Source organism: Grampus griseus (genome assembly GCF_964374135.1).
Source record: "Grampus griseus genome assembly, chromosome: 6".
Lineage (NCBI taxonomy): Eukaryota > Metazoa > Chordata > Mammalia > Artiodactyla > Delphinidae > Grampus > Grampus griseus.
In genome coordinates, this window is record NC_139000.1 from 63,035,636 (window position 1) to 63,054,114 (window position 18,479).

The 18,479-nt window shown below is 34.5% G+C and overlaps 1 protein-coding gene across 8 annotated transcripts in view; it reads right to left on the minus strand.

Moving 5' to 3' along the window:
• NFIB (nuclear factor I B) overlaps positions 1-18,479 on the minus strand; it is a 234,883-nt gene that overhangs the window by 17,751 nt on the left and 198,653 nt on the right. For 4 of the 8 annotated variants that reach the window (XM_082657076.1, XM_082657075.1, XM_082657074.1 and 1 more), the window contains 3 exons: positions 14,852-15,017; positions 11,702-11,784; positions 1,546-1,634 (listed from right to left, as the gene is read on the minus strand). The exons of 1 other annotated variant lie outside the window; for it this stretch is intronic. In XM_082657076.1, coding sequence (XP_082513202.1) covers positions 1,546-1,634; positions 11,702-11,784; positions 14,852-15,017 — 338 coding nt within the window. The remainder of the gene's footprint in view (positions 1-1,545; positions 1,635-11,701; positions 11,785-14,851; positions 15,018-18,479) is intronic. 3 more of the 8 variants (XM_082657077.1, XM_082657080.1, XM_082657078.1) reach the window with 3 other exon arrangements.

The following is an 18,479-nucleotide window of genomic DNA, read 5'->3' on the forward strand; positions in this document are numbered from 1 at the left end:
GTAATCCACAGATTGGGAAGTTCACACAGCTATAGCTACATTTAAAAACACAAGTTCTTTCCATCTGACTTGCAATTTTTTCTAAATATGTTAAGGCTTGTATGTAGAAATGGGCCATTTAGCCAACCAACAGAGCATGGAATATAAGGATAAATAAAATTAGATCCAAACATTGTGTTATCAAGTTGAATCAAATTAAATTTTAAAATACTTACTAATAAAGACTATTTAAATAAATAGTTTATCTTCTTTCACTGAGTTTATCTTCTTTTTTGTAAGTATATATTGTATTTTTTCCAAATGGAGGAATAATATAAGCTTCGTGGAAAAAAATCAAAATAGGTAAAAATGTACACATTTTAAAGAGGATATTATACTAATCTTTAAAAAGAGGAAAAGTCATATGGTATTCATTTCAGGTAGTGAATTAATAAAAAGTCAACAGGCTTTTAAAACAGAATCCAACTAATTTTCTTAATTTTTACCTGAGAAAAAAGTGGCATTTCATTAATTTCATTCTTTGAAACTTTACTCTTCAGCAGTTTCTATGAAGCATATGGAGATGCGCAGCACGTTTACAACTGATACCCAAGTATGTACTTTTAACACAGGGATGCTTAGTAAAGAGAGGATGACAGTCATAACACAGTTGGAAAATTATGTTGGCTCTACTTTTGTTGAACTCCTTATGGGATTACCTCACTCTCTTCTGTAAATTTTTATCTCATTACATAAGATTATACCATGAATTTTAATCATTTAATTTGTCAATTTGACACAATTTATTCTTTATTGAAATAATTCCTAAGAAGCTGAATTAGCACTACTTACTTTCTAAAACCAGTACATGAGACAATATCAAAACTAGTTTCGAAAATGAAGTTTTAGAATGATTTTCTCAGCCAACCAAATAAAGTCAGCTCTCAGTGATTCACATCAATGTATAAAAAGAAGTTAAAACTTTACTTAAACAAAATTCCTTCTCTAGCTATTGATTCCAACAATCCCCCCACTCCAAAATTCATGAGTGTTGCTAATAACAGTTAAATTGACTGATTTGAAATTTTTCTTTTAGTTAGCTTTTTCCCTCTGAGAGGGGAGTAAATGAATAGTAAAATGGCTTAAAGTTAACAGTAAAGAAAAAGAACTGAAATGAGAAGAATCTATAATGTGAAAACCCCATGCTTTTTCCTCAGACAGCTGAAAAAAAATCTTCCCTAAAACTGTGATTTCATTTTTCAGTTCCTAAAATCTAAGTGTCAAATCCCCTCCTCCCCACCTCCCCCCAGTATTATAAATCGTTTACAACATTTGACAGCACTTAGGAATTCCAGTCACCAATTAGCATATGCTCTAATCTCCAATTAATTTGAAGTTGCATCTAAATGAGAAATAAAGGAAGAGGGTAGGGAGAGAAGGATGATATAGCCAAAACAACTAAAATTTTAACATATATATACTTTCTGTAAAGCTAGTTAGAAACACACACTATAGCTCATGTAATTTTAGGTGTAAGTGTAGGGTTGGAAATAATTAAAATGTTACCTTTGCCAAGTAATTCCCAATGTATCCTCACTGGTACTGGGGTATAAATGCCTGCCGTTTTGATTCATGGTCCAGTCACAAATCCTCAGCTGTCAATTGAAACCTAGCAGTCAGATATGGATCGAGCAGTACTACAGTTTTTAGTATTTAAATGAACACATGCAAACTAGTACTGTACATGGCATTAACCTTACTTTCCCAAGAGGCAACTTAAAAAAAAAAAAAAGAGCAAAAGAAAACCTTACTCTGAAAAGCAAAATTCCTAGACTGTTTTTCAGAAAAAGCTATTGCAATATGCTTCTCTATTAATTAAAGCATACAAGAGAAATGAGTGCTTAGAACATAACAATTAGACATTAATTAGAGTACAAAATGTGCTGAAATAAAAGCAAACGTTAATGTTCAATAGAGAGATATATTTTAGAAAAAAAATTTTAAAAGCTTTTAAAAATATGTAACATACCAAATAATCTGCACTGAGTAAAATAATCAATAACTTTTAAGCATGCAGTTTGCAAAACACAGAAGACATGCAGTTTAGAGGAGAAGGGTCCCACCTTATGAACATCCTCCCTAACTTATGTTTAGAAGCATCAAGGGATTCAGTTTTAGATGTTTACTAATTTTGTTTTATTCAAAGTGGCTTTTTTTCTTTTCAGACAGAGTTGATAGGAGTTTCTACTTTTATTTTAAACTCGGAGTAATGGCATTGGAAATACTTTACCACATCTGAATAGAGTGAGGAATGCGCTGAATACAAGCTGAAACGAATTCTTCCCAGATCTCCAAATCATCAGCTCTGCCCTTCAGAGGTTGTTCCAGTAACCCTATCCAGCTCTGTTTGGTTAACAGCTGCCCTACAGTGCTAGCAGATTTATTGAAAAGATATATTGCTTATTTTTATCCTTAAGAAAGTAAACTTATCTGGCTTTGGGGGGAAAAAACACACTAGAAAATCATGGGTTTTAATCTGTAGAGAGCTATGCTGTAAATTAACTGAATCTTGCATTGAAAAGATGACTTATTCAAAGCAGTCCACTAAACCTTGTTTGCTGCTTTTCAGTAAGAATTTCTAGAAGATGATGATTGGAGCCAAAGTCCCTTTAAACTCATGATAAGTTATTTTAATCCTTTCTGATAACACTATGGCTAAAAAAAAAAATTGGCTATTAAGAATCTTTTCCTTTTAGACTCTAGTTTCTATACACTCTAGGTAATAGTGATTCTGGAGTTTCGGAATATTTGGTTTTGCTCATTTTTTACAGATCTATGAGGCTCCAAAAACACCACCTAAAATTCCCCAAACATGTATTTTAATTATACTGATATTTCAGGTAAAAGTAATTTTATAAATTAAAGAACTGAAAATTAACTAACCAATCAATTAATTAACTAATTAAAAAGCTGAAAAAATTCCCTTAATGTAGACAGATAGATAGGTTGAAAGATATGTAGATTTTGCTTAGAATATATGTCATAAATAAGCCATATGTCAGTAAAGAAATTAAATTAGAATGAAAAATATTCTTAAAATGGACCTTAATGCTTGCATAAAGGAGAAAATTTTATGGCAAGATTTTAAAAAGGTGCTCAAAATGGAGCATCTCATCAGAAATGCAACGTGATGGGGCAATTTGAAAAATTATTTCTTCAGTAACAGTAGTCAGTTGGCTCCTTCAAAGTATATTCTTTTCAAGCAATACTATGAAAACAATCTAAAAACAGTTCAAGAAGCTTGGCTTCGTATAAAGATTACCTTAAGGACCACTCATAGATTCTGCTCTAGTCCTAGATTTGAGTCAAGTAAACATTCTGAAGAAGGGAGGCAGAGTAGAGCAGAGCTCTAGGCAGAGCACATGTTAATTCTGCTAATAATTAATTTCAGGTTAGTTTCTATGAGCCTCTCAGGTTATATTGGAGAAATTTTCATAAAGAAAAGCTATTTTCACAAAGCCAGGTGACCTAAATGTCACTCACTGATTGGCTTGTTGTCTCCCAGACAACTGGAGACACTGTTGTCTCCTTGGAAGAATGCATATGTAAATCAGTTAGTTTTTTGTTGTTCATGTTGCTAATTTTTTGTTTGTTTCTTTGTTAATCATCCCTCCAAAATGTCAAGAGGGCTGTCTTTGGCCACCCGTTGAACACTTAAAATCAACATACTTTTGGACTTTCTCTCCTAACACTAGTCTCAAAGGGATGAAACCTGACTACAACTATTCATTTTCAACCATACTTAAGGTACATATGATCAAAATATCTTCTCCCAAACAGATAATTATGCTTAAATACAGAAAAAATGATCACTGAGTATATTTAACAATCTACATGCCAAAGAAATGGGCAGGATATCAATTAGTATTGAATTAATTTCCTTTCAGTTACTGAAAATATAAAATAAAATTTAAATTTATTTAGCTATTTAGATTGTGGACTGGCATTATCAACATTTCCAAAAGTTTCTGAGGAGAAGTACTTATACCTGCTTATATGTTATAACTTACTTAACCAGGTTACTTGACCAAGAGCCTTTGAATTAATAATTAACCTCTTGATTAAGCAAAATTTTAAAGGTGATCGTGTGGACAGGGGAAACAATAAACAATTAAAATAGAAACTGTATATTCACTGAAAATTTCCATGATACTAATTCCTAATGAAATCAATTCCTAAGAATCTTGTTTGAACAAGATAGTCCTGACTCAGCAAATTTTGAACAGATTCTCAGGTGATGAAAGGTTAAGTGTATTTTAAGCTTCTTTTTGGAACATGTTAAATATTCTTGGTATTAGCATAATTCAGAATTCCTAACCAAAACGGATTTTAGTTTAGACTTTAAATGTTTAAAATAATAGGTGATAATCTTATTTAAGTTTAGGGTAGTGATTCCTCAATTTCTGTCCTGTGAGAGGGTAGGTGTTATGTAATTTAGCTATCAATTCTTTTTTTAAATTAAATTTTAAATCTTTAATTTTAAGTGGTACATAAATACATGCCTTTCATTAACATAAAAATTTTCTGCAAAGCTTCAACAACGCCCTAGTGATTTTTCCAAGTATTTTTCCTCAAAAAATAGGGAGATACTTTTTCCCCCTATAGTAATCAAGTTTAAAACACCAGGGGCAAAGTAGTTTAGAAATTTAGTTTGTTAAAGTTGTGTTTGTAGCAACTCGTACATTTGTAACAATACAGACTCTTTGACAGATCTGATCATGTGCACATCCTCACAGAAATGCACACATATAAATAATTTTAATTCTTTAATTTATATGCATCCACAAACATGACATAAGATTGTCTAGAAAATTAAGGTAAATTTTATATTAAAACAATTATGCCCAGATTTCCAAAAGCAAACAGAAGGTGAGGTAAGGAAGTTTAAGATTCTCCTTCAAAAAAGCTATGAGTGAAGGGATGGGGTTGAAAAAATCCAAACTAAGAAAGAAGTGAAGGTAAAGTTTTCACTGCATATGTTCTTAAGATGATGTCCCTAAAATCTCTGGAATGAGAACCTTGTTCTTAGCCCAACTCAATGAGTTTCAGAAAAACAAGCTTGGGGACCACCTAGTTCCCCTCAAAAATCTGCCCAAGGGGAAACACCTAAGATCGGGATCATTATCCTTGCCTACACGACACTCAAATATTCATGCAGGTAGAATCAACATTGCCTGTGATTTCAGAATAAGAGTTTGTTTATTCACATGACGGCCCTCCATTGTTATTAACACGGGCTTTTGTTAAATGCCTCACAATTAGCTTTGGGAACAAAAGAAAGAAGGTAAGAAAATGTTCTACTTTGCTGGACTCAGCAAACAGTACTAACAGTCCCTTATGATGACAACAGCTTTCCGTTGAACCAATAAACCATTAAACTGTAAACAGAATAATCAACACAGGTAAATTTATCTTTTTGCTTTTCTTTTTTTTAAGCTTACAGGGACCCTCAAGGGAATATCTTGAAAGGTGTGTTTTATGTTCTTCTAGGTTTCTTCATTTCTCCAGATAGCCCCCAAAGAAACAGATTTTTTGGGGTGGGGGTGCTTTTGGGGGTGGGGTGATTAAAACGATTAATCCTTCAGGATTCATATCTTCCTCTTAACTCTTAGATTAGTTGATTTTTATTTTATTAATCACCTACCAGAGAGCAAATAAAATGGCCTCTGAATGAAAAGGATGTAGCTTTACTGAACAAACAAAATGGTCAAGATAAAATTGGGATACAGGTGGAGCATGTAAACATATAAAAATGAAAAAGATATTCAAGGTCATCCTGGTACCTTAAAGTTACATCTAATATCAATTTCTGAAAACCGTGCTTCTTGATATTTAATAAACACGGTAGGATTAAGTTAAATGGGTATGCATAGTTCATGAACTAAATAAACACTACTGACCATAATCATAAGAACTAGAAAATGAAAAGTTTTTTTTTTTTAATTTTTAAATGGAGGCTACTTTCATCTGTAAAATTTAAGATTTCAGGGGAACTTGGAGATCATGTAGTTCAACCTCTTCATTTTCCTTTCCAAGATAAGAACAGGACAGAAAGGTTTAAAGGCCTGTCCAAGGTTAGACATGTCCTGTCATGTCACTAAAACCACACCTTCTGACTCCTAATCCCTGTTTGTCTGCCACGACACAAGTTTGCCTGTCATTATTCTTTTCCTACCCTACTTTTCATGTGCAGCTCAAGAATATTTAAGGCTAAAATGTCTATAATTATAACTCTTCATAATTTCCTTTATTTCCCTGATTCTGCTTAGACCTTCTGAAGTTAAAAATTTCAGAAAAGAAAATTGTCTCCCTTGTGATTGCATTGACTGAAATTTAAGGTTAGAGCAAACGATTTTATTTTTATGTTCTCTAGAATAATTTATCTGGATATTAGCCTTTGATACCCAATAAAAGTAAGTGAATGAATGAATGATAAAAGACAGACTTTGGAAGGTTTTTTATTTTATTTTTTTTTATTTTAAGAACTAGCCAAAAAGCTAAACATTTGCATAGCCATTATTTTGAGTGAAACTTCCTTTAAATGTGTTTCCTTTCCAGCTAGCATATGTGAAAGGTGACCTCTTATCCATTTACATACCTACCCAGAAGTCATGTGATAGGGTTTTACGTCAAGCTGTCAATTATGATAACAGACACAATAAGAACAGCCCAAGTGTTGATAGCCTGCTTCCTGACTTTATTGAAAAGTTTGTTGATAGTCTACTTGTGGCCTTTCAATTGCTTGCCTTTAATAAAAGACTACCTTGCCAGTGGTTTTAACGTACCTAGCTTTGGCTTTGCCATTTGTCAGGACAAATATTATAAAGGGATTTCAATGAATATCTTAGATAAACAAACATAAAATCGTACAGAGGCAACGTCTTAAAAAGGCCATTGGGTGTAACAGAAATTTTTAGTGTCATGAAAAGTCCTTTCAAATTCTAGTTTCAAATTTTTATCAAGAAAAGTGTTGAAATATTTTCATAGAAAGTAGCCCAGTGACTGAAATTGAAATAAGAGCATCATACAATCATGCAAGAGATGTAACATGCGGAAGCCCGGGCACCAGTAAAATCCATGCAACTGTGAGAAGTAATGCAAGGACTTGAGTCGATCAGCCCACTGATTCATTAGCTCTAATGATAAGTAGCATATATAGTCAGGAGATTATAATTTTGAGGTTATGAAAACAAGGCTTGTATTTTATAAACTAGAGCTGGCTTGACTTTGTTGTCTCAGGGAAGGCAAAAGTGACCTCCCATTTGCTCCATCTCAAATCTCAAATCCCAAATCCATATCAAAGGTTAATATGTACCTTAGCCCAACTCAGTGAGTTTCAGAAAAACAAGCATGGGGACCATCTAGTTTCCCTCAAAAATCTGCCCAAGGGGCAACACCTAAGATCTGGATCATTATCCTTGCCTACACGACACTCAAAGAGTAATAGTATTTGACACTCAAAGAGTAATAGTATTTGAATAGTAATTGATATGAATAGTAATCGAATTACTTCGAATACTAATCTTTTATTTCCAAACAAGAAGCTTCTTAGCTACAAACTTTTTTTCCAACTTGCAATAAGGGCTTTGTAAATATGTTGTACTGATGTATAACAGTAAGGATTTATACTTTTATTATGGCCTTACACTCTAGTATAACGGTGATCAAATTAACTAGACCTTTTTATATTACCAAACTTTCTATGACTACAAAGAAAGAAGGCCTGCAATTTAGCAAGTTCATTATGAGGCTGATCAATATGAAATTGGTGCTAATTCAAGTAAGCTGTCTCATATTTGCCATTTATACTAAAATTGTTAGACTGGATTATACAAAAATTTCTGTATTTTCTAAGCAATACCCACTACTCTGCTATATAATTCCCATATTCTTGGGGAGATGAAATTTAGGAAGTGTGGTTTCTTCACTGCCTATCATAATGAATGTGCACAGTGTGTTCAGGAAGTATAAGGAGGAAAGGAAACACCGCATTTTACTAAACTTCTGTGAAGTTAAGCCAGAGAGGAGGTCCTTGACACTTCTGAAAAAGTTCCAAATCATAAAAAGACATTTCTCAGCAGAGACTAAAGAGTTCGGTTTGCCAAAAACCCACAAGTTCTTCAAGCCACCACACCATCGTCCAACAGAAAAGTTAAAGAATGAAGTTCCAATTGAAGTTCTGATTTTAAGATTTCCCCCATGCCAATAGTGAATGCATTAAATAAGCCAATCATCTCAAAGACAGTCTAGTTCCAGACCTTGAAAAACACTCAAGATTGAGTTAAGAGATAAAGGGAAACTTTAAAGTTCTGATCAGCTGGCATGAGCTGATTATTATGACTAATTAGAGGACTGTTTTTAATGGAAAATAATCAATTGTTTTAAAGAAATCTTTTTTGACATATTCTTCAAGATTATGTGATTTTATTTTTCAGATTCAAATGAGATATCACATTAAGAATGGTAGTGAAATTCCTGTGTCAGAAAAACTATATTTCAAGGCAGTTAGCAACCAGTAATGATCAGTAATAACCATTATAAAAAGGAGCACAGTGATGTATAATTACTAATAACAACTGCATGTATTCCAAGTTAATGGTTATAAAAGCTTATGCTTTTAGTATTCAGATTTGCCAAAATGAATGTATTACTCTTACCAGTGGAGTACAGGGTTAATTTTAATATTTCCCATCTTAATTTAAGAAGTCAGTGTCCTTGTGTGTTAGGAATAATTATATTGAAAGCTCTGCTTTAGTGTCATTGTGTGGAAGGATTATTTATAAGACAGTCAAAATTATTCAACAATTTTAAATTTATTGTTATCTCTAATTTATGTAGGCTATATTAAAGTTCTTTTCTAAGAAAAAAATAGCACTCAACAATGCACATCAATACTTTTCATAACCTAAAAGGATAAATCTTTATAAAGCAGTCGCCAATAAACTGAAGAATGTACCTGGTGACAATATTTATTCTTAAGGGGTCATGTATATTAAAAGCTAAGGGGAATGTTTAAAAGAACTCTCTCAGACTAAAACCATTGCCTTTCTAATTTTGAATTTCTCCCAGCTAATATAAAATGATTGATTACCTTTATTTCATGTACCCCTTGATTTTTCTTTCCATTCATCACTGAGTACTTTAAACCAAATGCATTTAAAACCTGCTGCTAGAAGAGTGGTCTCTTTTAAATCTTTGGAAAGTAATGAAAGGACACAGTAAATCAATCTCATTTCTGCTGTACGAAAGAATAACCTTTACTCTACTGAAGTCATTTAAACTGTTCCTGTCCCTCTGTTCCTGGACAGTAAACATAAAACTTCATCTCTAGGATTCTGTTAAAATTTGAAAGGATTAAAGTAATTGAAAGCTTTTAACTAGAGCCTTAGTTTAGTAATCTACGTGTATAGTATGATACGCATATACACTCATTTTCTGCATGCCTCAAATTGTAGCTTATTATGAATTGGCATATAGGGCTTCTTCAATTCAAAAAGTAGCACTAATTCTTTCACCATACAGAGGACAAATTATCTGTCTGTATGGCACTTAAAACTGAACATTATATTTTTCATTATGAAGCTTATATAATTTTTCTTTCAAAGATCAATACACATTATATATTCCATAAGTGTACACCATATTTGACCCATCTAATCATATTTATATTGTAAGAGGTCTTCACTTGACATTGTCTACTTAAATAACAAGTGGCAGCCTTTGATGAAAAAAGTTTGTAGTTCCAGAACTCATATATATATATATATATATATATATATATATATATATATATTCTTTTTTTTTTTTTCAATTAAAATGTGCTCAGAACTCTATCTACGTTAAGACTAGTATTTTCCTGATGCTTGTTAAGTTTTCTTGATTTATCCTTGGACATGTGAAAGAAGAAATAACTTTTATATAATCAATTTTTGTGATCATAATTACATGAGGCTCTAATGACAGTCATAAGTTATAAATTAAAAACTTAAAGCTGCCTTAGGTTAGGACAGGAGGATGGGAAGATTGCTTCTAAATACATGAAAGTGGTTATAATATTCTAAATGTGTTTGGGCTAAAGGTTTAAATAACAGAGGCACGATTCTATGAATTAAAAGTTAACTGAAAACTAGAGACATGTCATTAAGAATGCAAGTCTCATGACAAGAATATTTCTGAAAATATGCGAAATGAGTTGTAAGAGAATAAGTTTCTAAACCTATGAATCCTGCATATGTTTCTAAAAAACACAAGGAACATATGCATTTGTCAAATAGAACCATATTACAGTAATTATAGCATATTTCATATTATAGCAATTTTAGAGGTGAAAAAAGCAACATTTCAGAAAATTATGTTGAAAAGCCAATGGCTGGCAAAACCACTAATTATTATTTGGTATTTTCATAACTGTGTACAGATGTTTTCAGTTAGCTCTCACTCTTTTGTTTTGTTTTGTTTTGCTTTTTTTTAAACCTGGCAAAACATCAAGTATCTTGAATAAGCTATCATCTTTACGATTTTCTCTGAACTCTGCATGTGGTGACCTTTAATATAAGCAGTCTGCCACCTTGGCCTGCAACTGGGCAGGACTTGAAAGTTCCACATGAGGCACAGATAGGCATGATAAGCATAAACTAGGTGGACAAGTCTAGAACAAAAGAAGCTGGCATGAGTACCTGCGCAGGCTCGCTACATCTGTAAAAACTCAGTTGCACATACAACTTATATTATAAATGAAGAGCAAGCTCATTAATACCAGCTCTTTCTGATTCATTATAGATATTTTTCCCTATGCAATATTTTGCACACTGTTAATTTCAAACTGCTCTGCTATCAAAACTTGAGAGCAGCAAACATATGCGTCATAAAATATATTTAAATTTGGAAGCGTTTAGAATGATTTCTGTCATCCCGTAACTAGAATCGTGGGATTTCTGTATTTGTATGGTCCACGCTTTTGACTATGGCTAATTTGTTTATAAGCTACCATTAATCCTGGCTGTATATTTTCACAGTTTGGGTAAACACTTCATTTGCATTAAATTTACAGCATTAATGAGATGTGAAATTTAAAATGCTACTTGAAACATAAATGAGGTAAGAAAGCAGAACCAAAAAAAAGTGTTTTATCACATCCGAAATCAGTAAACCGATTTAAACCTATTAAAATAGGAAGGATGCGTCGCCTGAGATTTTAGCTTCAAAACTCATCTTCTTGGACTAAAATGCCAAAATGAGGAGTAAAACATCTGGAAAATATGAAAGAGCTCAAAAAAAAACACAAATTGTGAATTGTGTAGTGCTCCTACTTTAATCGGCTTTTAAATCAATTGACAATTTTTGTCTTTGGAAGGTATAGGCTGGTGAGCTCTCAATAGCCAGTAAAACAGAAAAATACTCTGGCTGAAACACTGTTTATTCATGGATGTTATGAAATATGCTACAGAGAAGGAAAAGGTCTTGAGCCAATTTGAGACACCCTGTTTAGAGAGGCGAGAAACAATGGATAAATGAGAAGATATTTTGGAAAATGAAATGATCAATTTCTTTCTCAGAAGCCCCGTGAGCCCCGTTCTGAGTCAAGATCTGAGAGGCAGCATGGAGAAAAAGCACCAATGCAAAAGCGTGGCTACACCATCACACCTGGGTGAAACTTGCCCACCTGTTGCTGATGTAGGAAGGATGGGTCTCTTGGGCTTAGTCCCACATATCGATTGGCTTGAGATGTGCCTGAGGCTGTGTAGGCTGATTAAGGAAGAACAAAAACAAAGATAAAAATTGCGAACTATCAAATGAACACCCTGTCCACGCCAAAGAAACCCAGAGAAGTGGGACTTGCAACCAAAAAAAAAAAAACCAAAAACAAAACACAATGTCTTTCTCTCCTCTTTCGTGTGAGTGAATACCACTGATATAAATGACAGTTGACCTCGTGTTGACTGGTTTATCCCCCTCCCAAAAAATCTATCCAGTAACCATATCCCATCCTTTGGTGTGGGCATCTCACACATGCTCTGGTTACAGTCTTGCAGGAGTACCAAGGACTGGCTAAATAGAAGGGTCCCTTTCCTAGATGTACCTTTTACAAGATCCTGGTTGTCTAATAATGGGATAATCAATGATGGTCTGTGATTCTAAATGTAAAAGCAGACTGAAAGTCTGTCAGGAAAAAGTGAAAGGTTTAAATGATGGGATTTAAGCAGATGTGCCTGAATGATATAGGATGAAAAATGTCTTACTGAAAAGTCTTACTAAAAAGAATATCTAACATTATTAACATAAAGGAGAAGGCTATTTTATTATATCATATAGAATGAATTAGCTCAGTATTTTATTTAATGTGAAAATGCCCTTAAGTTTGATAGAAATGTTTCTGAAAAAAAATCATTTCTTTTCCAGAAGCACAAAAAGTCAATTTTTTTGTGATTGGTCCAGAGAGGGAGTTGACATATGGTGAATACTCCTTAAATTATTACGGTCTCACCTTGCAAGTACTTTTTGTACAGGTACTTTTTGGTGCAGAGTGAATTTTTCAAAGAAAACATCTCCCTAGTCCTAAAGATGTTTGTTCTTTTTCACAAAGGAAAGGACTAATGTATCTTCCCAGCGCTAAGCAATCCCATTGTTCCATGTCAGAATAAACAGAAAAAGTAAATTTTCATCACTTATGTTACATCTATAGGTCTGAAGAAAGCTGTAATATTTGGTTTAAAACCATCAGATTAATGAGGAATCCAGACGTTAATTCTTAAAAGGCGTTTTTAAAACGAATACATTAATTCTGCCATGTTCATTTGGCCCATTGAGGCTTTTTTAGGTCAACTTTTTAAAACAGTGAAGATGCTCACAATTCACCTTTTAGTTATTCCTGAATGAAGGGCTCACTCAAGAGCAGCCCTAAGCAGCCAGTGTCCCCTATTCAATCTCCAGACCTCTGGAAGTCAACACACACCATTGAAGAAGAGCCTCACCCTTAGAGAGTGGGCACCAAGTCTGTGCTATTCTTTCTTTTCAACCACGAGAAAGAGGTTTCCTTGGCCTCTGTGTTTTCCTTAATTTTTCTGATTTATGAATTCAATGGCTAATTTCTCATCAGTGGCGCCTGGGGAGGGGCAGCGACAACTTTGTTTCTAGGAAAGAAAAACGACTCACTATATCGCTTTTGTGCAGGAGTGGAAAATGGACTGATGCAGCCATCTTTATACAACCAAAACATTCCTTTGAATATTTTATGATTTTATAAGTCAAATAAGATCTCTTTTTGATCAACCTGTATGTGAGTATAAGAACAATTCATTAACAAACAGGCTGACAGTACTCCCATAGGTGAGCTGTGATCGTTTCGGTCTGATCTTCCCTTGAATGTAATCTATTAATGTCAGTATAAGAGTAGGTACCAGAAGTTTCTGCAACTTTCAACTACTTAAAAAGCTTTGCTTTTTATTTGCTTTTATTTAAAGTGTTGACTTTGTTTGCTCAAAGATGCCCAAGGCATCCACTTTTAAAATTTGGATGTAGCATTTTAGTGACTGTAATGTACATAGCTAACCTGTAGCACAAAGGATTCTTTTTCTTCCTTGACTGGGTCTCATCCATCTGTGCATTCAGGGAAGTGTTCACTAGTGTAGGACCCTCTATCAACAAACCAGTTACTGAGAATAATGATTACTGATGGGAATTACAAGCTTGTGTGGTTTTATTATTTGATGGGGCCTCATGAACTTTGAGAAAGAAATGCCGAGTTCACTGTACACTCCAAGTATTATCCGTTTTTCTTGTAGGGTTCCTTCCTAGTCTTTCAGAGGCCACAAAAAAAGAGCACTTTCCAATGGCCAAGAAAGAAAGAACCAGTGGTACTTCTAAATCTCTGTAATTTCACACAGGAATTTCCAGAGCATAGGGATTTTCTTGTTCTAAAAATGAAAATAGAAGCTCTGGATTTAACATATAAGTATAATTGACGAGAAGCACGCTAATGCCTCCCGACTGGAATTTTATCATTCCACTTTACCAACCTGTGCACACCAGCTCCAGTTCTAAAAAGCTGGCAGTTTGGATGAAGCCAATTGAAAAACTGGGTAATAACTCCTGTGTACTTATGAGTACTCTATACAAAGAAGCGAAGGAATCATTTGGGTTATTGGTATGTGCGATGTAAATTCACTGGCTAAATCTCTGACATTTAAAATGTTATGGCCACGCTAAAAATCCTAATACCTGATGCACCATAATAGGCTAAATAATCAAAAAAATTTTTTTAAAAGTTGCAGACAATGAAAGTGCAGGTAGCTTACATGTGCCTAATACTCAGCTCTGAAGTGTTTTCTCCACCCAACATTGTGTGACTGTTCCTCACACACAATGACATAACCTGCAGTGATGTAAACATGCAATTATCTTACAGAGGTACTGGTTCAGCCTGCCTTGTGAAGGGGCTTAATTTCTATAGGAACGCTCCAATAACTAACAATTACCTAATCTCTCTTCGGGTGATATAAAAACCTTGTACACTGTTATGTTATTCAGTGCATTTTCAATGTATACCTTGAACAAGCAGGCATGACTTATTATTTATGTTATAGCTATTTACTCAAACAAATAAGCTTCTCCCTTTTCAAATAGGATGCACTGAGTGAAATTTGATAAGAGAGAGCTTGCGAGGGCCAGGCCACATTCATGCCTGCTAGTTCCACATAAATGAGAAATCTCCATCGGGTCGGGTAGCTGGAAAAGTTGCCGTGTTTTCCACCTTGGATCAGATATCCAACGGCGCCTTTGATGGACATTTCTCATTTCCTACAGAAATACTTACTGGTTGCTGTAGGTGAAGCTGCCTCACCTTCAGTGGATGTAGTGATGGGTTTAGTATCTGTCATGGTCAGGGTCACAGGTCGCACTGCACTGGGATGGGGAGAGGGTGCCAAGACAGGAGTGAAATGGCCAGGCACTTTCCCTACTACTTGACCACTGCTGTTAGGCTACAAAACAAAAACAGAATGCCGGGTGAAACACTCCAAAAGGCAGTCGTCTCGTCCAACAACTCCACTCAGCACACACAGCTGAGTGGACCCCGCGTGCTGTGTGCAACCGCCACACAAGCTCTCTCAGATCTGAGTCAGAGAGGCTCGTCAGTGGTTAGTAGTCATAAGAAGCAGCAGCATTTAAAGAAAGTCTTCAGCTTCAAAGCACTTTATATAGGTTCAGTCATCTTTACAACACCCCGAGAGCCAGGTAGAACTGATCCTTCCACTGAGTTGGACAGAAAACTCAAGTGGAGACTTCAATGCTGAGCCCGAGGCTAAAACAGAAGTCCTTACTGAGCTAGTGAGAATGAGAATCAGTGCTACCTTCTTATCTGCTCTTCATGGTCACTTTTGGCTTTCAGAACACAAAATTTACCTAAATGATGATATCACTGAGACAAGGAAGACAAGAATTTCTAGGAGACCAAAGGAGTCAAACTCAACAATTCCCATCATTTATAGTCAAGGCCCATCCTTTGGCATACAAAAATGCTAGCCCTTGCTCACACACAGGTGCACTCAGAAACACACATCAGGCAATTTTGATCTTAGAATCTCCACTCGACTTGTGACGATTTACTAATATAAGCAGGTAGAATGATATTTTAAATATTTAAAATTCCAGCGTCCACACAATGATATAAAACGCTGAACTAGGTCCAACCCTACACCTACAAATAAAAGATTTCCAACGTAAATTAAAACGTGCTGAAGTGAAGCAGAGGGCAATCAAATATACTCTGCTTTTTGAGTTACTCTTCCATTGCTGGGCATGGAGAGTGACACAAAACACTGATTGTTGACATCTGTGAGAATCAAAGAGAAAATCCGCTAGGCAGTGATAGAAAAGATATTATTATCTGAGTTTTAGCCTAGTGTCCATAGTGCGAGACAAAATTCTAAGGGAACACTGTTTGAAGAAATACTGGAATGTACTTTTCTAGACAGAGAATGGTATTTTTAATTATGCTCATGTTGGAATTCACCAGTACATAACGTACACAACAATTTGCTATGAGGGTGTTCTCCACAAATGTTTAGTCTTTATAATCTGTACCACTTTCAAAGTCAAAAAAGCAATGAAACAGAATATTTATCTAAATGCCTGCACATAAATTACAAGTAGACGTTTCTTTAAAGAAAAAGATAAACAGCTAAGAACACTTCACTATTAGAACTTAGAGACATGAAGTAAGTCTTAGTTGGGTGCCTCAGAGGCCACATTATTTATTCTATAAAGAAAATGAACTTTTGAATATCCTACATATTCATCATGAGTAAATTAAGTATTTAAGTCAGGAAAACTGACCAGATTTTTTCCCCCTATGGAGACCTAGGAGAGAGTTATATCTTAGACTAATTTTATTTAAAATATTCCATTAAATAGCATGACTGTCTCACTCTAATCGGTGTAGCAGCAATGCAATTAATCTCCAAACTGCTGTGGGGAGGACAAAGCATCTCAGTTGCTCGACTTAACAGTCAAAATCAGTGCAGCCCTGGGGGATACTGGAAAGGAACAGTTGACAACAGGTCAACAAGTCCTCATTTTTTCCCGATTTTTAGAGCTAAAAAGGTGAATATCAAGAGCCCTATTTTGAAGTGCAAATTACCTGGTTTTGAGTTGAAGTTAAACATCAAAGCAGATATAATGTTCCTGCAAAAACAACTCTGCAGTTTATAATAAAGACCCACTTTTCCTTTCAAAGGGAAAAAGCAATTTGTTTCTAAAGAAGACCATCAACTTTTGGTTGTGCGACCACTGCAAAAGACTGCTTTATATATCTCCCCCAAGAAAAAAATAGTGATCATGTTTTATCATCGGTGGTACATTCGATGGTAAAAAGCCTTTCTGTATATTGTGTTCACCAAAACAGTTTGACAGCACCTACCTGAGAGCATAGAAGAGAAAAATAACAATATTGTCAAGAAAATGCTGCCACCAAATATATTACCTTGCCCACCCTGCAAGCCTTGTCTACTGGAATTGAATCGACATAAACCAACAAACAGATGTTTCTCTCATTTAAAAAAAGTGAAAGTGACAAAGAAAGAACTCCCAAGCCAATAGAGACAACTTTCCTGAAACTCAGGGTCAGAAGAATGGAAAGGTTATTTCTTTTCAGTTTTCTGTTGGTTCAAAACAGATGAAGCTACACTATAAAGCTTGTCTTTTAAGGTTGCTAATAGATGAACTTTCATATTGTAGATATGAAAAGAGAGACATCTTATCTGAAGATGAACAGCATTAGGAAAGGATTATCCTACTTATAGTACATTGCTCCTATTATACAAAATCCTGAGAGGGAATTTTTTTTTTTAATTGAGATGAGAGTAAGATGCTTCTCAGAAGCTCGGTCTTTACCTTGAAAATATGAAGAAAAACTGAGAACAATATAGGCAGATTATCACCTAACATGCCCTCTTAACTTATAAAGAAATTGAAATATACGTAAAACAAGCACTGAATAATTAAAGAAATGCAGAACACTAAGGCCCTGATTTTAATTTGCATAATTTTTCCCCTAACAGCGCCTAATTAAGACATCAGTTAAAAAAAAAAATCCAATGGAACTCTAAGATTTTCCACACTGAATTAACGTTAAGGACTTTTAATGGATGTCTTAATTAGACTTTGTTATTCATGGAAATTCTACACAAATTAAAATCAGACCTTGTGTGCACTGTTCCCAGCTGAGTCTAGCAAAATGCTCTATGGAACTGAGACTTTTGAATCCATGCTCTGACAGCAAATTTTACTTCTAAATTGATATACCAAGATCCTACTGTTTTACTTAGTAATTATTATTACAGTCATTAAAAGTGCTACACCATTTGAACATTTTCTTCTAAAACACAAATCATTTAACTTTAAATTCAAAATTCAAGAACAGTATACTTAGTTTAGCATTACTAGTCAATGGAGCTAAAAGTACAGATAACTTAATGTTAAGTAACCCAAATAGTGCTGGACATGTTGTTACTCACAAAAAAAAAAAACAAAAAAAACCCAGAAGGGACCATTTTGCTCCGTGTTAACAATTAAATTAAGACCAAAGGGAATTTTTTTTTCAGATCTTTCTTTGTTAATTCTAAATTAATATGCACATACCGTTTACTGGCATTTTAGTAAATGAACAGCATTAATGACAGAACACTTATGAAAATCCCGCAGAACGTTAAAAAATGTGAGAAGAAGTGGACAGGAGTCTTGGAGGTAAAACAGCAGAGCCAAATACCAGACCATAAGATCGAAATTACATTACAGATTTTTGATATTACGATGACTGATAGAGCCAGCTTTGGCAGACTGTCTACTTGATTGTGGAAAATCCTCTTATACCAAATCCCCATGAAGTGACCTCTCCAAAGGAGAAACCACATGTTTAGGGAATGAGGAAGGCACATGAGTCACTA